We start from the raw sequence: 27,224 nt of genomic DNA, 5'->3' as shown, positions 1-27,224 counted from the left end.
TCAAGCGTATCTACAAATGGAGGTGGAAGAAGGATCTAGGAAATACCTCATGATAAACACTCACAAAGGCCTTTACCAGTACAATCGACTGGTATTTGGGGTAGCATCGGCCCCGGCTATGTGGCAGAGGGCAATGGAACAAGTCCTGCAAGGGATCCCGGGGACCCAGTGTTATTTGGACGACATCCTGGTTACAGGCGAAAATGAAAATGAACACCTTGCCAACCTGGAACAGGTGCTCACGAGATTGCAGGAATATGGGCTACGAGCCAACCGTCTCAAATGCGAGTTCTTCAGGAGACAAATCTCGTATTGTGGCCACATAATTGATGAGGAAGGGTTGCATAAGTCGCCGGACAAGATTGAGGCTGTAGTCAAGGCTCCAGCACCAGAAAATGTGTCGCAACTGAGGTCGTTCCTCGGGTTGGTGAACTACTACCATAAGTTCTTGCCGAATTTATCTACAATTCTGCATCCACTGAACGCCCTCCTTCAAACTGGTGTAACATGGAAATGGAGTGATGAGTGTAAGCGTGCCTTTCAGGAATGTAAATACCAAATCACTTCAAAAGAAGTATTGGCCCACTACAACCCAACACTACCGATTCGGTTGGCATGTGATGCGTCACCTTATGGCATTGGAGCGGTGCTGTCACACAAATTCCGTGACGGTTCAGAGAGACCAATAGCCTTTGCATTGCGCTCGCTAACCTCAGCCGAGCGTAACTATGCCCAGATTGACAGGGAGGCCCTCAGCCTGGTGTGGGGGGTGAAGAAGTTCAATCACTATCTGCACGGGCAGAAATTCACCCTACTGACTGATCATCAACCCCTGGTCTCAATTTTTAACCCAAAGAAGGGCGTTCCGGTGATGACGGCGCAACGGCTGCAAAGATGGTCACTTTTTCTAGGGGCACATCAGTATGACATAGAGTACAAAGGTACGAAACAACATGGAAACGCTGATGGGCTGTCGCGCCTACCGTTGCCTACGGCGGAAGAAGCACCTGCAGTGGACCCGGTGGAGATATTCCATGCGACCATAGTCGAATGTTTGCCTGTTACAAACGCAAGTATTGAGAAGGAAACCCGAAATGACACGACACTCTCTCGGGTCTATGATTTGACGGTGAAGGGATGGCCAGCATATGGCGACTCACTGTTGCCAGCATTCTCGCCAAGGAGGGAACAGCTGTCAGTGTGCCGGGGAACCTTGCTGTGTGGATCCCGAGTGGTAATTCCACCCAAGTTGAGAGATAGAGTACTCAATGAGCTTCACGAGGGTCATCTGGGAGGGGTAAAAATGAAGAGCCTAGCCAGGGCGTTTGTGTGGTGGCCGGGAATCAATAAAGAAATCGAGGATATGACCAAGAGATGCACAGGATGCCAGAAGGTCCAAAACGCTCCACCACAGGCCCCGCTACATCCATGGGAGTGGCCCTCATCTCCATGGCAACGGGTACACATTGATTTCGCTGGTCCATTTATGGACTCAATGTTTCTACTCGCTGTGGACGCCCATTTGAAATGGCCAGAGGTCATTAAAATGTCCTCCACCACCACGGAGAAAACTATTGCAGTCCTAAGGACCATCTTCGCCAGGAATGGGTTGCCAGAACAGATCTGTTCCGACAATGGCCCACAGTTTGTGTCTGAGGATTTCCGGAGGTTCCTGAAGAATAATGGGGTAAAACATTACACATCTGCCCCACATCATCCAGCCACAAATGGATTGGCTGAGAGGTTTGTTCAGACCTTTAAAAAGGCCATAAAGGCAATGTATAATGATGACATACCACTGCAACACAAGGTGGTGTAAGATTCAAAATTTTCAGTAATTAATCACGCAAGAAAATAGGGTTAATAAGACAGTTTATTGACCAAAAGAAGCTTGTACAGAAATACCTTTGATAAAAGGGCATACAAAATGGCCGCCGGACCTCGTGATCAGTTTCTGAGACCATTTGATTTCTGTTACTGCAAGCCAGACAGGCTTGTGGATTGAGGACAGTAAGCCCGCGAAAGCCAGTATCGGGAAACCGAAACTCATGGAACTGAGCATACATACTAATTAGATTCTAAGTACAGGACAGTTTTGGGTAACAGGATGAGGCCCATCAAGAAATGAGCGGACAATTGAACGAACACTTAAACCCATTTACTGTACAAAGGAAAACCGTTTGACAGCCATCGAGGGCAATCTCCAGACCGATCAACATACAAACCGAGTTACGGTGACAAAGTAAAAGACATTATCGGCCCAGGAAGGCAGTTAAGCTATCACCGGCTCCCGTTACAAAGACAAAGCGCCCCTGCAGAGATTTCTGCCCGCCAAAAATATTACAAAGACTAGACTATGATTTGGCGGGAGATAAGACTGTCCCAAAAAGGTATAACTGGATTGAAAGGTCCATCAGGGGGCTTCACTTCGGTTTTCATTTCTTCAACGCTTGGGAGTACGCTTCGTAGCTTGGCTTCACTTCGGTTTCGGAACGTGGTCGGTGTTCGGCCAGGCAAGGCTCGGCCACGACGGGAAGACGACGAGGGTGTCCCGGGTACTTTTGTCGGGAGATCATCGACGACCCAGGCCGAAGAAGAAGACACCCTCAGAAGGATAATTATGACGGTATAAAGAAAGCTTTTTTTGGGACCAGCGACCCGCCCCGAGGAAGACCATCGGGAGATCGACGACCCAGGCCGAAGAAGAAGACACTCAGGGCCTAGCACTCCAGTGCCTCAACATCCCATTCGGTAACGGACCTTCCGTGTGCATCCATTTCTACAACATCACATCGGTAGCAGAGTCTCCAAGGTGCATCCAGTTCTTCGGCAGCCTTTCAGTAAAGGTAACACAGGTTTAACGGATTCATCCATGACGAGCGCTCATCAAGGCTGTATCTGCTGCTGCATCGCGTAAGAAAAACAAGCTGCGCCAGAAGTTTCCAAAGCCACGTGACGATGGAAAGCTGTGCCAAAAAGGCTGCGAACCCCCTTTTCGCGAATCTGAAAGTGGTGAGCATGATCCCGAGTTCCTTAAGTCGAAACTTAGTCTAGGTCTAGGGGAGGGGTTTAAGGGTAATCGTAATGTGTTTCCCCTTTTACGATGTGTCGTGTGTTTCCCATTTCCATCGAGTTAAGTTTATCGATATGTGCATGCTTGTAGTTACTTTAATCTGTGCTTATGACATGTATTTTGTAATGCTGCAAACTGTTTAATAATAAAAGCATCCATTTCGTGCTATTCAACCTGGTCTATTGAGTTTTTCTCTGCACTACAGTTCCCTGCACCTAAGTCCAAGGTCTAGAACCGTAGGGAAGAGTGGGTCGAACCACTCAAGGGTAATTATTGCACGAAGCCTGGTAGGAGACCAGAACGAGCAAGAGAAACCCCCTACAGTGGATAACTTCCTGTTTGCTTACCGGAATGCGACACATGCAGTAACCAACCAAACTCCAGCTGTACTGTTTTTCAACCGGAGACTAAGATGTCGCTTGGATTTGCTCAAACCAAACATAAGACGAGATGCTGAGGATAAGCAGTTCCAGCACATAAATGAGAAGCCAACCAGGAGCTTCAAGATAGGGCAACCAGTCTTGGCCTGCGACTACCGAGCAGAAAAATGGCAGCCAGGCACGATATGCGCACAGCAGGGACCACTAATGTACACAGTGGACGTTGGAGAGAGCATCGTGAGACGCCATGCTGACCAGATTCTAGAGTCACAGGAACAAGCCAAACCTGTACCACAAGCATGTGCACCTGGTAATGAGCCCGAAGTACAGATTGCGTCTACCTCAGAAGCAGGGGTATTGGAAGCTGACGTACCAACCAATGACAATGAGCCAGAATTGACTCCACCGCCAGAACAGGATACTCGAGAAAGGCGCTATCCAGTCCGGATCAGGAAGCCTCCTCAAAGACTGAACTTATAAATGACTATTTCAGTTAATGTATATATTACTGAGAAAATTGTAATTGTAATTAGTTATTATTTCAAATCAAATCAAATCAACTTTTATTGTCATTGTTAGTGCACAAGTGCAGTACAACGAAATGTAGGCTTGCGGCTCCCGAGAGTGTACAATTTGGATTAGGACACTTAAACATTTCAACATACATTTGTACATATATATTAGCATAAATATGACCATAATAAAATGCATCGGCAGATGTGCAGGCTTTAGTGTTTATTTGTGGAGTTCAGTAGGATGACAGCCCTGGGAAAGAAGCTGTTAAATGAATGTTATGTACTGTTTATCTAAAAGGGGAGGAATTGTTGCGTATGTACCTTTAAGGGAATAACTGGTCTTAGACTGCAGTACCAGCAGTGACCACCCCTGTATAAAAGGCCCTAGCAGGCTTCTGTAGTTTCAGTTTCAAGCTGCCTCTTGTTCAGTAAAGTACCTGTTAAACTGTTCTCCCGAAGTCCATGTATTATTGAGGCGCGGACTTTACACATCCACAGTGCTATTCTACATCAACAGTTGCGTCGAGGTCGTCACGACCCACAAAAATATCAGGACATACCCCAACCAGAAACCCTGGATGAATGGGGAGGTCCGCTCGCTGTTGAAAGCACGCGACGTAGCATTTAAATCTGGCGACGCGGCGGCTTACAGTGCAGCTAGGACCAACCTAAAAAAGGGTATCAGGACTGCCAAAAGGAAACAGACACTGCAGATTGAGGATTATTTCCACAACAACTTGGACCCCCGGCGCATGTGGCAAGGCATCCTGTCCATCACTGACTACAAGAGTAAAAACACCAGCCCCCCGGTTAGTGATGCCTCCCTTCCGGAGGAGCTTAACAACTTCTATGCTCGCTTTGACAGGGACAACAGGGAGCCGGCTACCAAAGCCTCACCACCCCCGGAAGACCAGGTGCTCACTCTGTCGACCTCCGACATAAGGGGTGTTCTACGCGGAGTGATCACACGTAAGGCTGCTGGACCTGATAGCATCCCTGGACGGGTACTCAAGGAATGTGCTGATCAGCTGGCTGATGTCTTCACCGCCATCTTCAATCTGTCATTGGCCCAGGCAGTAGTCCCTACATGCTTCAAGACCGCTACCATTATTCCTGTGCCAAAGCAAACGGCTGTGACGTGTCTGAACGACTATCGACCTGTCGCACTCACACCCATCATAATTAAATGTTTCGAGAGACTGGTCCTGGCTCACATCAAAGCCAGTGTTCCCGCCTCTCTTGACCAACACCAGTTTGCCTATCGTGCAAACAGATCAATGGAGGATGCAATCACAACTGCTCTACACTCTGCATTGAATCACTTAGACGGTAAAGAGACCTACATCAGAATGCTGTTCATAGATTACAGCTCAGCATTCAACACTATCGTCCCCAACAAGCTGGCCACCAAACTCCACACTCTTGGCCTGAACACTTCCCTTTGCAACTGGACCCTGGACTTCCTAACTAACAGACCCCAGTCTGTCAAATTAGGTAACCACACCTCCCCCCCCCGACCCTGAACACGGGGGCCCCACAGGGTTGTGTGCTGAGCCCCCTCCTCTACTCCCTCTTCACCCACGACTGTGTGGCTGTTCATGGTTCCAACACCATCATCAAGTTTGCGGATGATACCACGGTGGTAGGCCAGATCACCAACAACGATGAGTCAGCCTACAGGGAGGAGGTCCAGCATCTCGTGAAGTGGTGCGCCGATAACAACCTGGCCCTTAACATCAAGAAAACCAAGGAAATCATTGTGGACTTCAGGAAGTCTAAAGGCGGAAATCACACCCCCATCCACATCCATGGGGCTGTGGTGGAAAGGGCGGACAGCTTTAAGTTCCTCGGAGTCCACATCACGGAAGACCTCTCCTGGTCCCTCAATACCTCCTCTCTGGTGAAGAAGGCCCAGCAGCGCCTATATTTCCTAAGGAGGCTGAAGGGATGTAACCTGTCACCCCTGATCCTCTCTAACTTTTACCGCTGCACAATAGAGAGCATCCTGACGAACTGTATCACAGTATGGTATGGCAGCTGTAGCTCCTATGACCGGAAAGCCCTACAGCGGGTAGTCAAAACTGCCCAACGCATTACCGGCACCCGGCTACCGACCATAGAGCACATATACCAGAAACGCTGTTTACGGAGGTCACTGACCATCATCAAAGACCCTACCCACCCCAGCCACAGCCTGTTCGCCCCCCTGCCATCTGGGAGATGCTACAGATGCATTCGCACCTGAACGACCAGATTTAGGAACAGCTTCTTTCCCAGGGCTGTCATCCTACTGAACTCCACAAATAAACTCTAAAGCCTGCACATCTGCCAATGCACTTTATTATGTTTATGTTAATGTATTACAAGCCAAATGAATGTTGAATGTTTAAATGTCTTAATCTAAATGTACACTCTCAGGAGCCGCAAGCCTACATTTCGTTGTACTGCACTTGTGCACTAACAATGACAATAAAGTTGATTATATTATTATATTATCTATGGCTCGCCTCTGAGCCACAGTCCCCTGTATTCGGATGTCCCAGGCATATCCCAGCCTGCTTGTCGGGACCTCTGCCTTGGCCGAAAATGTTGGTTTTAAACTGTATAGGGCAATCCAATTTTTGGTAAAATGTGGTTGTGGATTTTCTAACCCTACACTAGCTATACTGTCACCTACTACAACCACCTTCCTTTTTACTCCCCCCACTTGAACGGCTTCCTGTACCAGCTGTTGTCCAAAAAAATGGGGGTAGAGGTTGTGATCTGAAATTGTTGAACTCGATGTTGAGTGTGGAGGGCTGTAAAGTGCATAATTGTTGGAACAGTGTAGGAGGACGAGGACAGAGAGGTCAGAGTGGGGGTGGGGCGGAGAATTAAGTGACAAGCGACAGGAAGCTCGGGGTCATGCTTGGGGACCGAAAAGGCCATCTGGCCCATATATTCTCACTGCTCTCCAGTGAGGAAGACAAGCAAAGAAGAAAAGATATACTTGCTCTCGAGACGGTTCAGAGAAGGTTCACTCGGTTGATACCGGAGATGAGGGGGTTGACGTATGAGGAAAGGTTGAGTAGGTTGGGCCCCTACTCATTGGAGTTCAGAAGAATGAGAGACGATCTTATCGAAACATATAAGATTGTGAGGGGGCTTGATCGGGTGGATGCAGTGAGGATGTTTCCACTGATGGGTGAGACTAGAACTAGGGGGCATAATCTTAGAATAAGGTTTATTTGAAATCACAAGCTTTCGGAGCGCTGCTCCTTCGTCAGGTGAAGGAGCAGCGCTCCGAAAGCTTGTGATTTCAAATAAAGCTGTTGGACTATAACCTGGTGTTGTGTGACTTCTTACATTTGTCCACCCCAGTCCAACTCCGGCATCGCCACACCTTAGAATAAGGGGCTGCCCTTTCAAAACTGAGATGAGGAGAAACTTCTTCACTCAGAGGGTAGTAAATCTATGGAATTTGCTACCCCAGAGAGCTGTGGAAGCTGCAACATTAAATAATTTAAAACAGAGATAGACAGTTTCCTAGCAGATAAGGGAATTAGGGGTTACGGGGAGAGGGCAGGGAAGTGGACGTGAGTCTAGGTTCGGATCAGCCATGATCCTATTGAATGGCGGAGCAGGCCCGAGGGGCCGTATGGCCTACTCCTGCTCCTACTTCTTATGTTCTTATGTTCTTATAACACTGAGCTGGGTCCCCTGAAATTGCAAGACCAGTTATTGTGCCCCGTGTCCTAACTCACACCAAGTCCCGTTCAACCATCGCCCCCTGTGCTCGCTGACCTACGTTGGCTCCCGGTCCGGCAACGCCTCGATTTTACAATTCTCGGTATTGTTTTCCAAATCCCTCCATGGCCTCGCCCCCTCCCTATCGCTGTAGTCTCCTCCAGCCCTACATCCCGCCCCCCCTCCCCGAAATCTCTGCGCTCCTCCAATTATGGCCTCGAGAGCATCCCCGATTTTCATCGCTCCACCATTGGCGGCCGTGCCTTCAGCTGCCTGGGCCCCAAGCTCTGGAATTCCCTCCCTAAACCTCTCCCGCCTCTCTCTCCTCCTTCAAGACGCTCCTTAAAACCTACCGCTTTGACCAAACTTTAGGTCACTTGCCCTACTGTAAGTTGATGAAGGATCAAAACACTTGGTTGTATCCCATTAACTGCTCCCTGAACGTCCAAATTCCCATCCACTACTCCATCTCTCAGACCCTCAGTCAATTTCTCTATCCAGTTTCCGCGGAGGGTCATGTTGAGGCAAGTGGGATGTCGAAAATTCTCTCCTCGGTCAGGCCTGTTCTTTGCTGCCCTCTACTGGCTCCTCTGCGTCAATGCAAAAATTCTTCTGCCTGTTCACAAATTCCTCCAAGGCCTCATTGCACCCCTCTGCTGCATCGCAGCTTGCACCCCGCGACCCTGGACAGCTCTGTGCGTTGCCTCTGCTCCGCCATCCCAGCCCTGCTGTCTCCCTGATCCGCTACCGCCCCACCCTTCATTCTTCCAGTGTCAGCCACGGCTCACGGGGTAGCACCCTCGCCTCTGAGTCACAAGCCTGCGAGGTTCAAGTCCCACTCCAGAGACTTGAGAACAAAAGTCGAGGCTGACACTGCAGTGCAGTGCTGCACTGTTGGAGGTGCCGGCTATTTGGCACCATTTTGAAGAAGAGCAGGAGGAGTTGTCCCATTGTCCTCTCCAATATTAATCTCTCAATCAACATCACTAAAAAAAACAGATGATCTGGGTCATTATCACATTGCTGTTTGTGGGAGCTTGCTGTGCGCAAATTGGCTGCCGCGTTTCCCACATCACAACAGTGACTGCGCTTCAAAAAAAGTACTTAATTGGCTGTAAAGCGCTTTGGGACGTCCTGAGGATGTGAAAGGCGCTATAGAAATGCAAGTCTTTCTTTCTTCCCCCTGCAGGGACAGGGACTTCCCGCATTGGAGTGCAGCTCGTAGGCTGCAGGCGTGCGTGCGACTAACCGGCACACGCTCCCAGGGGGGCGAGGCTCCGTGGCGTGAGGGCGCACTTGGAAACTTCACCTAATTGTACATGTGACGGCCAGAGAGCTTAATGGTGTCATGCAGAATCAAAGATGGCTTATTATTACTTAACCCACCGGCATGGACCTCAGTGGGGAGAACATAAGAACATAAGAAATAGGAGCAGGAGTCGGCCATTTGGCCTCTCGAGCCTGCTCCGCCATTCAATAAGATTATGGCTGATCATCGACCTCATCTCCACTTTCCTGCACTACTCCCATATCCCTTGATTCCCTTAATATTCAAAAATCTATCCACCTCAGCCTTGAATATACTCAATGACTGAGCCTCCACAGCCCTCTGGGGTAGAGAATTCCAAAGATTCACCACCCTCTGAGTGAAGAAATATTTCCTCATCTCAGTCCTAAATGGCCGACCCCTTTGTTACATTGTTATGGTATCACATTGTTAAATGGAACTACTTTGGTATGGAACTACTTTGGTATGGTGTAGTTATATTGCTATGTGGCACACTGTGCACGGGCAGTGCACAGTGCAGCGTCGGACATCTTGTATCACTCCGCACCATGCAGCAGCACAGAAACAAAGCAGAAATACAGCTAAGTAAAAGCAGTAACTAAAAGGAGCTAAAAGTGTCTGTATTATTTATAGTATAAGAACACAAGGAGACACAACATGGTGGCAGCGGTATAAGTGAGTACAAATTGTGCTAAACGAACTACGAATAAGACGAAAAGTGATTTTATGAGCTGCTTGTGAGTGCCGGTGTCTGCGTTGATTGAGATTGAATAGTACGGGAAAGTAAAATGATGGCTGCCGCTGCACTGACTGTGCAAATGCAACCCCTCATGAACTGGGAAGCCGACGATATAGTAGAAGCATTCCGCAAGTTCAAACAGAAATGTGAGCTTACATTCAAAAGCTTCCTGAAGGGTACTACCAACGAGGAAAAGGTTAGTTACATTCTGTTGTGGACAGGAGAAAAAGGCCTAGATTTGTATAATAGCTGGAGTTTGACTGAAGAGGAAAAAGAAAACCCTGCGACAATTTTTGACAAATTCAGCAACCATCTAGAGCCTAAATCCAATCACCGTATACACAGATACAAATTCCAGAGTCTAAGACAGGAACCCGGTGAAACAGCTGACAATTTCCTGACAAGGCTGAGAAATGAAGCCAGCAAGTGTAAATTTAAGGAAATGGAGGAAAGGCTTGTGGACCAGCTGATATGGGGGTCAGCGCATGTAGAGGTACAAAAAGCTCTGATAGGAAAAGAAAAGCTCGGAATAACAGAGGCTATGGATACTGCGAGAGCTCATGAAGCCATGAAGCAGCAAATTAAAATGCTGATTTCTCAAATGGCTGACATGCGGATGGCTTCTGAGATGGACAACAGAGTGGATGCATACATAGAAACAGAGAAACATAGAAGATAGGAGCAGGAGTAGGCCATTTGGCCCTTCGAGCCTGCTCCACCATTCAATGAGATCATGGCTGATCATTCAAATTCAGTACCCTGTCCCTGCCTTCTTTCAATATCCCTTGATCACTTTAGCCTTAAGAAATATATCCAACTCTTTCTTGAATATATTTAATGAACTGGCCTCCACAGCCCTCTGTGGCAGAGAATTCCACAGGTTCACCACTCTCTGGGTGAAGAAATTCCTCCTCATTTCAGTCCTAAATGGCCTACCCCTTATCCTTAGACTGTGACCCCTGGTTCTGGACTCCCCGGCCATCGGGAACATCCTTCCTGCATCCAATCTGTCTAGTCCTGTTAGAATTTTATAAGTTTCAATGAGATCCCCTCTCATTCTTCTAAACTCCAGCGAGTATAAGCCCAATCGACCCAATCTCTCCTCATCAAAGAGTGTACAGAGTTTGAGTTCATGAGTTTGATTCAGAAGTCTTATGTGAGACAATTCTAAAAATATATAGATTTATTAAAGAACCGACATGTAATTTATAGTTGGTGAGTCAATTGCAACATTAACAGTTCCAAAAAGAGAAAGCTTACAATTCTATTATCAGAGAACCTTACTCTCAAATCTTAACTTCACTACAGTTTTACAGTTCTTAGTTTTATTCAGGATATCCACCAAAATCAAATACCTTTGATCCCTGAGGTACAAAGAGTTGGAGACTTACAGAACCGCCTCTGAAGCCGAGAATTGCCTTGCTCCTTTAAAGTGAGTCTACTATCCCATTTGAGAGTTCAATATTTATACCCTTTTCCAGTGGCATTTCCTTTAAGGTTTTCTGCTGATGTAAGCTAATTATCTCTAGTCATTTTTCTGCTGACCCCTGCAATTCTTAGTCACCTCAGCTGGTAGCACTACAGAATTATGTCTCTTCTCTAGGTGTTCTAAGTTTACCATAAAAAACGGTGTAACAGCAGGTGTGTTTTACTTGATGTCATTTTTACCTAGGCAGATGTTTGTGCTTCTTTGCGAAGTGTAAATTAGAACACCTTGTACAGGGTGAACCATTGTCCTGTTCCCAAAGGTTCAGCCTACCGGAGCCTTTAACCTTCTGTTTCAATAAGGTTATTGATTCAGTGTCAACAACTTATCTTATCTCTATAGCCAGAATGCTTTCACAGCTTTTTCATAGTTAGGTTTCTAGATTTCCAGACCCAGTTTGTCATGTTTTAATAAGTCCAGAATTCTTTCATCGAATGGTGTATTTTTCTGAATAGGTTAGATGGCTTATTCCTTCACAACCACACCAACCTCCTCCAACGCCTCTCCTCCATTGCCCAGCTGGGTGGGACTACATAGGCCATACGGCATTGAAACAAACCATTTGGTCCAACCAGTCAATGCTGGCATTTATGCTCCACTCGAGTCTCCTACCCTCTTTCCTCATCTAACTCTATCAGCATAACCCTCTATTCCCTTCACCCTCATCTGCTTATCTAGCCTCCTCCTGGTTCCATTCTTATCCATTCGGTCATAGCAAGAGAATCCCCTGCAATGGCTTCTTTTCCTGCTCCCACACCATTACTTCTGTTAGCTCTATCCTTGGTCCCCTCCTATTTCTCATCTGCATGCTGCCCCTCGACGACATCTTCCAAATAACACAACGCCAGGTTCCACATGTAGGCTGACAACACCCAGCTCAAACTCACCACCACCTCTCTCGACCTCTCCGCCGTCTCTGATTTGTCACACTGCTTGTCCGACGTCCAGTATTGGAGGAGCAGAAATTTTCTCCAATTAAATATTGGGAAGATCGAAGCCATTGTCTGTGGTCGCCACCACATCTCCGTTCCCTGGCCACTGACTCCAGCCCCCTCCCTGGCAAATGTCTGAGGATGAACCAGACCGTTCGCAAGCTTGGTGTTGTATTTGACCCTGAAATGAGCTTCCGACCACATGTCCGCTCCATCAGCAAGACCGCCTGCTTTCACCTCCGTAATGCCGCCCAACACCGCCCTGCCTCGGCTCATCCGCTGCTGAAACCCTCATCCTTTGTTACCTCTAGACTTGACTTTTCCAAAGCTCTCCTGGCTGGCTTTCCTTCTTCCCCCCCGACATAAATTGAGCTCATCCAAAACTCTGCTGCCCCGTGTCCTAACTCACACCAAGCCCCCTTCACCCATCACCCCTGTGCTTCCTGACCAACACTGGTTCCTGGTCAAATTCCACAGGAACTTTCAAAGGGCATTTGAACATGTACTTGAAGAGGACTAATTTGCAGGGCTATGGGGAGAAAGCTGGGGGAGTGGGACTAAATTGGACAGCTCTTTCAAAGAGCCGGCGGTACAGGCACGACGGGCCGAATGAACACAAGAACATAAGAAGTAGGAGCAGGAGTAGGCCATACGGCCCCTCAGGCCTGCTCCGCCATTCAATATGATCATGGCTGATCCGAATCTAGACTCACGTCCACTTCCCTGCCCTCGCCTCGTAACCCCTAATTCCCTATCTGCTAGGAAACTGTCTATCTCCGTTTTAAATTTATTTAATGTCGCAGCTTCCACAGCTCTCTGGGGTAGCAAATTCCATAGATTTACTACCCTCTGAGTGAAGAAGTTTCTCCTCATCTCAGTTTTGAAAGGGCAGCCCCTTATTCTAAGATTATGCCCCCTAGTTCTAGTCTCACCCATCAGTGGAAACATCCTCACCGCATCCACCCGATCAAGCTCCCTCACAATCTTATATGTTTTGATAAGATCGCCTCTCATTCTTCTGAACTCCAATGAGTAGAGGCCCAACCTACTCAACCTTTCCTCATACGTCAACCCCCTCATCTCTGGAATCAACCGAGTGAACCTTCTCTGAACCGCCTCGAGAGCAAGTATATCTTTTCTTAAATATGGAAACCAAAACTGTACGCAGTATTCCAGGTGTGGCCTCACCAATACCCTGTATAACTGCAGCAAGACTTCCCTGTTTTTATACTCCATCCCCCTCGCAATAAAAGCCAAGATTCCATTGGCCTTCCTGATCACCTGCTGCACCTGCATACTAACCTTCTGTGTTTCATGCACCAGGACCCCCAGATCCCTTTGTACTGTAGCACTTTGCAATTTCTCTCCATTTAGATAATAACTTGCTCTTTGATTTTTTCTGCCAAAGTGCATAACCTCACACTTTCCAACATTATATTGCATCTGTCAAATCTCTGCCCACTCACTTAGCCTGTCTATGTCCTTTTGCAGGTTTTTTATGTCCTCCTCACTCACTGCTTTCCCTGCCATCTTTGTATCGTCGGCAAACTTGGATATGTTGCACTCGGTCCCTTCCTCCAAATCGTTAATATAGATTGTAAAGAGTTACTGATTGCCAGCCCGGGAATGAACCATTTATCCCAACTCTTTGTTTTCTGTTAGATAGGAGGTTATGGCCTCCTTCTGTGCTGTAAGATTCGATGATTCTAGGACACTGCTGTTAACTCTGTCAAAGGAGCAAACTGTTAATCTGAACTCTTACACGGGATTGTTGTATGACATCTGTTACCTCGACGGAAGCTATGATTCTCAGAGGGGCGCATCTCAGCACTTTGGCACATAAGATGCACTGCAGACTGTCAGCCTCTGTCGGACCATGGCTCAGGGTCAGCCTTACTTAAAGTAACAGGTGAACAATAGCGGGAGACGATACAGCAGCTCGCACCGTCGTTTACAGAATTGTTAACACTTGCTACAAAAACAGCCAAAACTACTGGTTAGCTGAGGCCTAACCAGGGGTCTGTGAAGGTTATCCATGACTCCCTTGTCTGTGCAGTCAATGACCCATGATCTCCACCATTGACCCTTGTCATAGTTCATGGGGTCAAGGGGTAGGTCATCCTATTTGCCTGCTTTCAGCAAGGCTGGGTGGGGTGGGGTGTTTCTAGACTTTCCTCACAAAGTGACTGGAAAGTTCAGCAAAGTGTCTCAGGCCAGAGGGCTCCAGATGCCCCCGTACAAAGGGGCCCATTTTAAAATGGTGAAAATGTTATTTTTTTTACTTTCTTTTGTTCTTTGGGGGTCCAGGCCGCATTCCTGGTCTCGATTGGCAGGTGGGGCCCTCCAATGCCAGTATACCTGCTCTCACCAGGGGCACCAGTCCCGGCCATACACTGAGTGCCTGAGTAGGCATGGGAGTCAGGAACACCGATGTTCCAAGACCCTGCCCCCCTCACGCTCCCCTATATAGAACTGAGAGCTTACACCTGTCATACATCGCAACTTCTAAAAGAAGTAACTCAGGAAGTACTACTGAACGGCCAGCTGAGGGTGCTGTCCGAGGAGTATAAATACTCGGGCGTGGGCCCAACTTGGCCAGAGACAATCTGGAAACAGGAAGCTAGTGACTACTAACTAGACCTCCATGTTTTGTTACAAGTCGATTAAAGCCTTGCTTTATGTACAACCAAGTGCGTAGTGAGTCTTTATTACGTCAACACCCATCAGGAAAGATCGACCAGAACTGAGAGCTTATACCCATCGAAAAGATCGACCAGAACTGAGAGGTTATACCCATCAGGCAAGATCGACCAGAGCTGTGAGGTTATACCCATCAGGCAAGATCGACCAGAGCTGTGAGGTTATACCCATCAGGCAAGATCGACCAGAGCTGTGAGGTTATACCCATCAGGCAAGATCGACCAGAGCTGTGAGGTTATACCCATCAGGCAAGATCGACCAGAGCTGTGAGGTTATACCCATCAGGCAAGATCGACCAGAGCTGTGAGGTTATACCCATCAGGCAAGATCGACCAGAGCTGTGAGGTTATACCCATCAGGCAAGATCGACCAGAGCTGTGAGGTTATACCCATCAGGCAAGATCGACCAGAGCTGTGAGGTTATACCCATCAGGCAAGATCGACCAGAGCTGTGAGGTTATACCTGTAATGATATCAGCAAATAGTGATGGTATTTGCCTGTTTGATTATGATGCCTTACCAGCATAGTTGCCTGATTGATTACTTATGCCTGACCAGCAGAGGGCATGTGACAGAGACAAGCAGTTTAGTTTTGTTTTTGTTTTATATGGTGTCTCCTGTAAATGCTGTTAACCAGAGTTGAACAAACTTTAGATTAAAAGACATTCTCTTTCATAAATGTCTCATCATTGAACCCACAAAGAAATCGATACAGTACCCATCAGGCAAGATCGACCAGAACTGTGAGGTTATATCCATCAGGCAAGATCGATCAGAACTGAGAGGTTATACCCATCGAAAGATCGACCAGAACTGAGAGGTTATACCCATCAGGCAAGATCGACCAGAGCTGTGAGGTTATACCCATCAGGCAAGATCGACCAGAGCTGTGAGGTGCTACCTATTATACCTACAGTTAGAAGGACTTGTTTCTGAGTTTGAAGTTAAGGTGCATTGTAGGAGCAGAGTTGACGGAGCTTTAGTGTGCATCTGACCCATTATACCTTGGATATAGTTATATTAAACTTAAGTAGAACCTTTATTAGACCACACTTGAAAAGTTCTGATCTCCATATTGTGAAAAGGATATAGAGGCACTGGAGAAGGTGCAAAATAGATTTACTAGAATGATACGGGAACTGCGAGCTTATACCTAGCAGGAAAGACTGAACCGGCTGAGGCTCTTTACTCTTAAAAGGGGAAGACTTGAGGGGGTGACCTGATCGAGGTCTTTAAATTATGAAAGGGTTTGTTAGGGTGGACGTAGAGAAGATGTTTCCACTTGTGGGGGAGACCAGAACTAGGGGCTATAAATGTAAGATAGCCACTAATAAATCCAATAGGGAATTCAGGAGAAACTTCTTCACAAGTAGAAATATCTTCTTTACTCAGAGAGTGGTTAGAATGTGGAACATGGAGTGGTTGAGGCGACAAGCGTAGATGCATTTAAGGGGAAGCTAGATAAACACCTGAGGGAGAAAGACAGAAGAATATGTTGATGGGGTGGGAGGAGGCTCGTGTGGAGCAGAAACACTGGCACGGACCAGTTGGGCCGAATGGCCTGTTTCTGTGCTGTAAATACTATGTAAGATTGCTATGGGGGAAAAATTGGGTTGATTTGCGCCTCCCATTAGCGCCCCCGGGGCCCTGGGCTCGGCGCCACTTACGCCTCCCGCATAATTCAGCGGGAGGTTAACGGTAGCCGGTAGCGACCCGTAGCACCGCGGCTCCAGCTATTACGCCATCGCCGTGCGCAACGTCCCGCTCACACCCCCTGACCTACCGCCGGACGATATGTCCGACAGGGTCAGGGTGGTGTTTTTGCAGCCGCGGCGGCGCAAACTAAAGGGCAGGTGCCGGGCGGCCATTTTTGTTTTCGGCCGCATGCCAGCACCCGCCCCCTTCCACTTTTTCATGCGGGGTGCCGGCCGTGATTGGTCAACCTGGCACCCCTCTCCCCAGTGGTCCAGTAGGGCCCAAGTGCGTGCTGCACGAGGCCCCTCCCCTTTAATCAGGGGTGGTAGGCCTGTAATACCGCCGCGCTACGTGCCGACGCATGTGGCACCGTTGCATTGAGCGCGGCGATATTCAATGGTAGCGCCCCAGGAAGGAGGGGCTGTGTCCCTGCTTGGGGCACTACCACTGAATTTACGGCGCAGGGGTGCTAACTTTTTCGCAGCGCTAAAAGTAGCGTCCCGGCAAAGTTAGCGCCCCAAAGGGGGCGCCACTGAATTTTTCCCCCTATGTATGTTACCATTCCATATTTTTACAGACACACTGGAGGTGAAACTATGGCATAAGGTGTGTCACACAGAAAAAATTACTACATTGTAGGAATGTCTAGTTCCAATCAAAAAGACTGAGGTCCACTCAGGCGATCAAATAAACGAGGTTTAATGAAAAGTAACAGAGTTTAACGGATAACTACAGGAGAACATCGAATATAGGTCTAGTCAGTTCGGAGACTCCACGAGGACTGCTAGGGCGGTCCCGTGGCTGACGTCATGACGTCATCACGTTTTTCCCGCCGGTGGGGGATCACGTGATGAACGGCGTGACGTCATCGCGTTTACCCGCGCTATTAAAGTGATCGCGCTCTGTACATGTAAACAGTGAAAACAAAGATACAGACTCAGGCTGTAGCCAACATATTATTAAAGGGAATTATATACTGGTATACCTATCAATTCGTCCAATGAAAAGCGACGAGTTAGGAAAGTAACTATAGGTTTTTATTGACTAAATAACAGAGCCCACCCTCATGGGCGATCGGATCCAACAAGGAGGAATACCAGCCAGTCGACTACCTTTATACCTGGGCAGGTAGGTGGAGCCATGGGCGGAGTCAGTGATGGTCAGCCCAGGTATAACAGTGTGACAAGAGGCGACCTCGTATAGTGATACAACAGTGAGAACAGTGATAACAATATAACAGTGAAACTATAGTGTAACGATAGTGAACGATAAAAGTGGTTTACCACATTCACCCCTTCTTTAGATTTGAGTCCGGCGGGGTGAAGTGTACTACCAGTTCTGGTATGTCAGTCTGTCCGGAGGCCTCGTAAGCCGCTCCGATCGTCACAGTGGCGGTGTTGCATTATCCGGTGTTAATGCTGGTGTCTGCGTGGTCGGCGAAGGCTCGTGGGGTTCCGGCATGCCGTCTACCTGGGCTGGAATTGGGGGGGGGGTGGGGGGGGTAAAGGTGGTGTCTCCGGAGTGCCCGAGGGTGCGAGGTCTCGTAAGGAGACAGTATCCTCCCGCCCGTCTGGGTAAGCCACGTAGGCGTACTGGGGGTTGGCGTGCAGGAGGTTCACCATCTCGACCAGGGGGTCCGTTTTATGGGCCCTCATGTGCTTTCGCAGCAGGACGGGCCCCGGAGAGGTCAGCCAGGTTGGTAGAGTGGTTCCCGTAGTCGACTTCCTGGGGAAAACAAACATTCGTTCATGGGGGGTGGCGTTAACGGCAGTGCAAAGTAGTGACCGGATGGAATGCAGCGCTGTCGGGAGGACTTCCTGCCAGCGGGAGGTTGGGAGGCCCTTAGACTTTAAGGCTAAGATGACGGCCTTCCAGACAGTCGCATTCTCTCTTTCCACCTGGCCGTTCCCTCGGGGGTTGTAGCTGGTGGTCCTGCTTGCTGCAATACCTCTCGCTAGTAGGAACTGGCGGAGTTCCTCGCTCATGAAGGAGGAGCCCCGGTCACTATGTATATAGTTCGGGAACCCGAACAAGGCGAAGAGTTCGTTCAGGCATTTAATGACCGTGGTACTGGTCATGTCTGGGCAGGGGAAGGCAAAGGGGAAACGGGAGTACTCATCAACGATGTTGAGGAAGTACACATTACGGTCGGATGACGGTAGGGGCCCCTTAAAGTCGATGCTCAGGCGCTCGAAGGGGCGGGTGGCCTTGATCAGGCTTGCTTTGTCCGGCTGATAGAAGTGCGGTTTGCACTCGGCACAGGTCTGGCAGTTCCTGGTCATGGTCCTGACCTCCTCGATGGAGTAGGTCAGGTTGCGGGCCTTAATGAAATGGTAAAGTCTGGTGACCCCGGGGTGGCAGAGGTCGTTGTGGAGGGTCTGAAGTCTATCAATATGCGCGCTGGCGCATGTAATTCGTGAAATAGCATCAGGGGGTTCGTTCAGCTTACCTGGCCGGTACAAGATCTCATAATCGTAGGTGGATAGCTCGATTCTCCACCTCAAGATCTTGTCATTCTTGATTTTGCCCCTCAGCTTGTTATTAAACATGAAAGCGACCGAACGCTGGTCGGTGAGGAGGGTAAATCGTTTGCCTGCCAGGTAATGCCTCCAGCGTCGTACTGCCTCCACGATCGCCTGGGCTTCCTTCTCGACCGACGAGTGTCGGATCTCAGGGCCCTGTAGGGTCCTTGAGAAGAAGGCCACCGGCCTCCCCTCCTGGTTAAGGGTAGCGGCTAGGGCGAAGTCGGATGCATCGCTCTCCACTTGGAAGGGGATGGACTCATCCACTGCGTGCATTGTGGCCTTGGCTATGTCTCCCTTAATGAGGGAGAAGGCCGCGCACGCCTCCTCCGTGAGGGGGAAGGATGTGGACTTCATGAGGGGTCTGGCTTTGTCCGCATAATTGGGCACCCATTGGGCATAGTAGGCGAAGAGTCCCAGGGTTCTCTTAAGTGCCTTAGGACAGTGGGGGAGGGGTAGCTCCATGAGGGGGCGCATTCTTTCGGGGTCGGGGCCGATGACTCCGTTCTCTACTACACAGCCGAGGATAGCAAGGCGCGAGGTGTTAAACACGCATTTCTCCTTATTGTAGGTGAGGTTCAGCCGTTGGGCCGTACGGAGGAATTTCTCCAGATTCACATCATGGTCCTGCCGGTCGCGGCCGCAGATGGTGACGTTATCTAGATAAGGGAACGTGGCCTGCAGTCCGTTCTGGTCGACCATCCGGTCCATCTCCCTTTGGAAGACCGACACCCCGTTGGTGACACCGAAGGGGACCCTAAGGAAGTGGTAGAGGCGCCCGTTCGCCTCGAAGGCGGTATACTGGCGGTCCTCCGGGCTGATAGGGAGTTGGTGGTAGGCCGACTTAAGGTCGATGGTCGAGAATACGCGGTATTGTGCAATCTGATTGACCATGTCAGATATGCGGGGAAGGGGGTATGCGTCCAGCTGGGTGTACCTGTTTATGGTCTGGCTGTAGTCGATGACCAAGCGATTTTTATCGCCGGTCTTAACGACCACGACCTGGGCATGCCAGGGGCTGCTGCTCCCCTCGATGATGCCCTCTTTCAAGAGGCGCCGCACCTCATAGCTAATGAAGGCCCTGTCCCCGGCGCTGTACCGCCTGCTCTTGGTAGCGACGGGTTTGCAGTCGGGGGTTAGGTTAGCGAACAGGGAAGGTGGCGGGACCTTGAGGGTGGATAGGCTGCAGGTGTTACACGGTGGGCGGTTTAACATCCGCTGGTTGTCGACTGTGAGTGGGGGGAGGGGTCCACCGTATGCTAGGGTGACACTTTGGAGGTGGGATTGGAAGTCCAGCCCTAGTAGGATGGCAGCGCAGAGCTGGGGGAGGACGAGGAGTTTAAAGTTTTTATACTCCGTACCCTTAACCGACAGGGTCACAACACAGTAGCCACTGATGTCCGTGGCGTGGGACCTTGATGCCATCGAGATTCGGTTGCGCGTTGGCAGGACGGGGAGGGAGTAGTGGCTCACCGTGTCTGGGTGGATGAAGCTCTCCGTGCTTCCGCTGTCGAACAGGCAGGTCGTGGTGTGGCCGTTTACTTTGATGTCCATCATCGACTTGGACAGGTGGTGCGGGCGGGTTTGATCCAGAGTGACGGAGGCTAGTGTGTAGCTGAGCGAGTCGTTGTCGTCTGCGGGTGAGGCGGTCGTCGGGTCTGGAGGCACGGTGGCAGTCGAGCGTGGTGGGTAAAATGGCGTCTCCCACGAGGTTGGACAAAATGGCTGCCCCCATAACTCACATGAGGCACTATTGGGGTCGGTTGCCTTGATCAAAGATGGCCGCCCCCATGACTCACGTGTGGAGATGCTGGCCTCTGTTGCCTTGAAGGAAGATGGCCGCCCCCACAGTTCGCATGCGGCACTGCTGGCCTCTGAAGATCCACTTCTGCAGGCCTTAGCAAGGTGGCCTTTCTTCCTGCAGGTTGAGCAGGTGGAGTTCCTAGCTGGGCAGCGCGACCTCGGGTGTTTCTCCTGGCCGCAGAAAAAGCAGCCGCGGGGGTCCGATGTCGGAGCCGGTACCGGGGGTGGCGGTCCCGATCGGGTCCGGGACGCCGACGCTGAGGTAGGTCCCGGGGGCGGCGTGGTGAAGGGTATTGCGGTAGGGGTCGGGCCCGAGTCCCAGGGTCGCGAACAGTACCTGGAGAACGCCTCCTGGTCCCGATGGGCCACCTCCAGGGAGAGAGCGAGGGCTGCAGCTTTGTCCAGGTCGAGGTCCTTTGCTTCCAGTAATCACTGCCGTGAGTAGTCGGACCGTAGGCCTTTCACGAAGGCATCGCGGACGTTGTCTTCCGTATTTTCTGCCGCCGTTACTGCTTTAAAGTTACAGTCTCTGCCGAGTGCTTGTAGCACCCGTAAAAATTCCTCCACCGGCTCCCCTGGCAGTTGCGGGCGGGACCTTAGGAGGTGCCTGGTATACATGGGGTTTACCGGGGTTTGGTACTGTCTTTTCAGCCGGTTGATGGCGTCCTCGTATGTTTTAAGGTCCCGGATGAGCGCGAATACTTTAGGGCTCAGTTGGGCGTTCAGAACTTTTAGCTTGGATCTCTGAGGCACGTTGGACTCTTCCAGGTAGGCTTCAAAGCAGCCCAGCCAGTGATCGAAGTCGAGGGCTGCGTTCGCTGCCCGTGGATTTAGATCCAGGTACGGTGGTCTGAGGGCTCGCAGCCAAGCCGGCTGTTGTGATTGTTGCGGCTCGGCGTCTGAAGGCTGCTGTGGCTGTTGTGGCGGGGCGTCTGGATGAGACATCTTAAAATTTAGTCAATAAAATTGATATACCTATCAATTCGTCCAATGAAAAGCGACGAGTTAGGAAAGTAACTATAGGTTTTTATTGACTAAATAACAGAGCCCACCCTCATGGGCGATCGGATCCAACAAGGAGGAATACCAGCCAGTCGACTACCTTTATACCTGGGCAGGTAGGTGGAGCCATGGGCGGAGTCAGTGATGGTCAGCCCAGGTATAACAGTGTGACAAGAGGCGACCTCGTATAGTGATACAACAGTGAGAACAGTGATAACAATATAACAGTGATAACTATAGTGTAACGATAGTGAACGATAAAAGTGGTTTACCACATATACAATTGATTGGAGTCCCTTAGTGGCTTCGCCATAACATCACAATAATCCTAACATTGCTTTACAGGGTTGAAAGCTCCCGGGTAACTTATCAGGGATCTGGGAGGCACCCGCACTACCTTCCCCGAGCCTGGCCGCTCTGCCCATTAGATGGTGATGCTGTTCTCGATGTTCACGGGACGCAGGTAATCGTATTTCAGGTCCAGGCCCTCGTTGCGCTCCTGGATTGCGCGATCGATTGTCTTCAGCTCTTCCTGAAACCCCCTGATGACATCCTTCACCGCCCCTTCGGTGAAATACTCCTCATAATCACCGAGTTCTCTCTGCATGAAAAAATAAATGATTTGTATTCAGTCGGGGACGGGCACGGTCAGCTAGAAATTGGGGCAGCTTCATACTGCGGGGACCACACTCACTAGGAACTGGGGCGAGGCCGACAAACTCATTTCACACAGGGTCCTTACATCCAGCGGACCAAGGTAATGTTCATCCCCACAGTCTGACCACTGAACACACTGCACCTGAATTTCTTTAAAAGGGTCCCGACATTGACACATGACCGATTGCTTCAATTTCCCTACATATGGATGTTACTCTAACTGGTCTGTAATTACCAACCTCATGCCTTACTCTTTTTTCCACCATTGGCACTACATTTGCCTTCCTCCAGTCCTCAGGAACTGCTCCAGTATTTATGGAGCTGTGAAAAATACCAACTGGGGAACTTCACCACCGGCACAACGTGGCTGCATTGTGTACCGTCTACAAGATGCACTGCAGCAACACGCCAAGGAACATAAGAAGTAGGAGCAAGAGTTGGCCATATGGCCCCTCGAGCCTGCTCCGCCATTCAATAAGATTATGGCTGATCTTCAACCTCATCTCCACTTTCCCGCCCTATCCTTCCCCAGAAATTAGCTAAAGTTCCTTAGAGAATGGGACTGGGGAATTAATAATGGGAAACCGGGAAATAGCAGAGACTTTGAACAAATATTTTTTATCAGTCTTCACGGTAGAAGACACTTAAAGCATCCCAATAATAATTGATAATCAAGGGGCTATAGGGGAGGAGGAACTTAAAACAATGACCATCACAAAAGAAAAAGTACTAGGCAAACTAATGGGACTGTAGGCTGACAAGTCCCCTGGACCTGATGGCCTACACCCTAGGGTCTTAAAAGAAGTGGCTGCAGAGATGGTGGATGCATTGGTTGTAATCTTCCAAAATTCCCTAGATTCTGGAGAGGTCCCAGCAGATTGGAAAACTGCAAATGTAACACCCTTATTCAAGAAAGGAGGGAGACAGAAAGCAGGAAACTATAGACCAGTTAGCCTAACATCTGTCATTGGGAAAATGCTGGAATCCATTATTAAGGAAGTAATAGCAGGACATTTAGAAAATCATAATACAATCAAGCAGAGTCAACATGGTTTTATGAAAGGGAAATCGTGTTTGACAAATTTACTAGAGTTCTTTGAGGATGTAATGGGCAGGGTGGATAAAGGGGAACCAGTAGATGTAGTGTGTTTGGAGTTGCAGAAGGCATTCGATAAGGTGCCACATAAAAGGTTACTGCACAAGATAAGAGCTCACGGGGTTGGGGGGAATATATTAGCGTGGATAGAGGATTGGCTAACTAACAGAAAACAAAGAGTTGAGATAAATGGGTCATTTTCCGGTTGGCAAACTGTAACTAGTGGGGTGCCACAAGAATCAGTGCTGGGGCCTCAACTATTTAAAATCTATATTAATGACTTGGATGAAGGGTCATGTGTACTGTAGCCAAATTTGCTGATGATGCAAAGATAGATGGGAAAGCAAGTTGTGAGGATGACACAAAAGGAATGATTTTGCCAGCCCTGGGGAGGTGGGACTACCGGGAAAATGGCAGAACCTGGGGGCAGGTACCCATCACACCCCTAACCCGCACCCGTGCTGGGTCCCGTCTCCTGGAGGCGGGAAGGGGATGACAGCCACTTAACTGCTTGTTAACAGGTAGTTACCAGGCAGTTAAGAGGATTATCCCCATTTTTGCAGCAGAGGTGCGGGCTTCCCGATGTCGGGAAACCCCGCCAGGGTCACCGAGGCGAGCAGTGGGTCTGCGGGGGTCGAGGGGTGCAAAAGTGCGCTGTGAAGGTAAGTGATGGGTGCAAATGTGGAGAGGTAAGTATGTGAGGTGAGTGGAAAGTGATAGGAAAAGTTTCCTTACCTTGCAGGCATCAACTGTTGGGGAACCGGAGACTCCCCGCATCTCACCGGCAGAGATGACAGATGGCTGCTGTATTCTCCGATGCAACAACCATCTAATTTCTGCTCACAAAGAGGTTTGATGAGGTCTTGAATACAAGGACTCACCAAACAACGTAGAATGTCAGTGTTTGAGAGTTTCACAGAGCTGTCAAACGATGACAATTCATCTGTCAAAGATTTCTCTGTAACCGGCTTCCCTTTAATTGGCCTGCTAAACCCGCTGGGCGGGCTTAACAAGGTCAATCAAGGGAAAATAGCGTGGGTTGGCCACAAGTTGATGGAGGCGGGGCTAAAACCTGACAAGCAGCAGTCCCGCCTCCAACACGCCCCCATTGGCAAAATCGCCTCCAAAGAGTTTGCAAAGGAATGTAGAGAGGTTAAGTGAGTGGGCAAAAATTTGGCAGATGGGGTATAATGTGGGAAAATGTGAGGTTATCTACTTTGGTAGGAAAATTAAAAAAGCAAATTATTATTTAAATGGAGAGAGATTACATAATGCTGCGGTACAGAGGGATCTGGGGGTCCTAGTACATCAAACACAAAAAGTTAGCATGCAGTTACAGCAAGTAATTAGGAAGGGAAGTGGAATGTTGGCCTTTATTGCTGGGGGATGGAGTATAAAAGTAGGGAAGTCTTGCTACAACTGTACAGGGCGCTGGTGAGACCACACCTGGAGTACTGCGTACAGTTTTGGTCTCCTTATTTAAGGAGAGATATACTTGCATTGGAGGCAGTTCAGAGAAGGTTCACGAGGTTGATTCCTGTGATGAAGGGGTTGTCTTATGAAGAAAGGTTGAGCAGGTTGGGCCTATACTCATTGGAGTTTAGAAGAATGAGAGGGGATCTTATTGAAACATAAGATTCTGAGGGGGATTGACAGGGTAGATGCTGAGAGGATGTTTCCCCTCGTGGGGGATTCTAGAACCAGGGGGCATAGTTTCAGGATAAGGGGTCGCCCATTTAAAACAGAGATGAGGACGAAATTCTTCTCAGAGGGTGGTGAATCTTTGGAATTCTCTACCCCAGAGAGCTGTGGAGGCGGAGTCAGTGAATATATTCAAGGCGGAGATAGACAGATACTTGAGCTACAGGGGAGTCAAGGGTTATGATCTTATTGAATGGCGGGGCAGGCTCGAGGGGCCGAATGGCCTATTCCTGCTCCTATTGCTGATGTCTTATGTTCTTATATCCCTTGATTCACTTAGTGTCCAAAAATCTATGGATCTCAGCCTTGAATATACTCAATGACTGAGCGTCCACAGTCCTCGGGGGCAGAGAATTCCAAAGATTCACAACCCTCTGAATGAAGAAATTTCTCATCTCAGTAGTAAATGGCCGCCCCCCTAATCCTGAGACTATACCCCGTAGTTCTAGACTCTCCAGCCAGGGGGAAACAACCTCTCAGCATCTACCCTGTCAAGCTCTCTCAGAATCTTACATGTTTCAATGAGATCACCTCTCATTCTTCTAAACTCCAGAGAGTATAGGCCCATTCTACACAATCTCTCCTCATAGGACAACCCTCTCATCCCAGGAATCAACTAGTGAACTTCTTCGACAGCACCTCTTAAACCTGCAACCTCTACCACCTAGAAGGACAAGGGCAGCAGGCTCATGGGAACACCACCACCTCCAAGTTCCCCTCCACGTCACACAGCATCCTGACTATATCGCTGTTCCTTCATCGTCGCTGGGTAAAAATCCTGGAACTCCCTCCCTAACAGCTCTGTGGGAGTACCTTCACCCCACGGACTGCAGTGGTTCAAGAAGGCGGCTCACCGCCACCTTCTCAAAGGGCAATAAACGCTGGCCTTGCCAAAAACACCCATATCCCGTGAATGAATAAATAAAAAATATATAATTTCCTTGAGGTTTCTGCGATGTGTCCGTCTGGTCCAGGAGCCGTGTGGATATTCAATCTGTCCAGTTCCTGTTACTAACTCCTACATATTTTATGGATCGCTTTGCCCCATATGCTATGACTGGAATTCTCTGCGGTCCTCCTTTGTGAAAACTGACATGAAGAATCCATTCAATATAACGGACACATCCTGATCTGTAAAAGCCTCACCCAGTTTATCCATTAAAGGAAAGAACTTGCATTTATATAGCGCCTTTCACCACCTCAGGATGTCCCAAAATGCTTTACAACCAATGAAGTAATTTTTGAAGTGTGGTCGCTGTTGTAATGTCAGAAATGCGGCAGCCAATTTGCGCACAGCAAGCTCCCACAATCAGCAACGTGACAACGACCAGATCATCTGTTTTGGTGATGTTGATTAAGGGATAAAGATTGGCCACATGTTCTTTGACCTTCCTTCTGTCATTAACAAAGTTGGAAAAAAAAATTCTGGTCCCTCTGCGTCAGCAGAGCACCCCCTCCTGTGACATTTTTCCATTTCCCACACCAGCTGCCCTGTGGTCTCCCTGAAGCTGCGATTTTAATGCCAATTATTACAAAGTATGTACAGCACAGAAACAGGCCATTCAGCCCAACAGGTCCAACCCAGTGTCATACCACATGAGCCTCCTCCCACCTCTCTTCATCTAACCCCATCAGCATATCCTTCTATTCCTTTCTCCCTCATGTGTTTATCCAGCTTCCCCTTAAATACATTTATACCATTCGCTTCAACCACTCCCTGTGGTAGCGAGTTCCACATTCTCACCACTCTCTGGGTGAAGAAGTTTCTCCTGAATTCCCGATTGGATTTATTAGTGACTATCTTACATTGATGCCCCTAGTTCTGGTATCCCCCACAAGTAGAAACATCTTCTCTACGTCTACCCTAACAAAACCCCCTCATAATCTCAAAGACCTCTATCAGGTCACC

General features: G+C 49.0%; 1 protein-coding gene across 1 annotated transcript in view; it reads right to left on the bottom strand.

The window, feature by feature from the left end:
- Positions 1 to 21,435: 21,435 nt before the first annotated feature.
- Positions 21,436 to 27,224, bottom strand: part of LOC147090641 (polyunsaturated fatty acid 5-lipoxygenase-like) — an 81,698-nt gene continuing 75,909 nt past the window's right edge. The window contains exon 14 of the mRNA XM_085977404.1: positions 21,436 to 22,462. Coding sequence (XP_085833530.1) covers positions 22,286 to 22,462 — 177 coding nt within the window. The 3' untranslated portion in view covers positions 21,436 to 22,285. The remainder of the gene's footprint in view (positions 22,463 to 27,224) is intronic.

The sequence above is a fragment of the Somniosus microcephalus genome, unplaced genomic scaffold, assembly GCF_052327205.1.
Source record: "Somniosus microcephalus isolate GS21.2 unplaced genomic scaffold, FLI_Smic_1.0 unresolved_chr4, whole genome shotgun sequence".
NCBI classification, from domain to species: Eukaryota; Metazoa; Chordata; class Chondrichthyes; order Squaliformes; family Somniosidae; genus Somniosus; species Somniosus microcephalus.
Note: the sequence above shows the minus strand (reverse complement) of the source record. Positions and strands in the feature narration are given on the sequence as shown.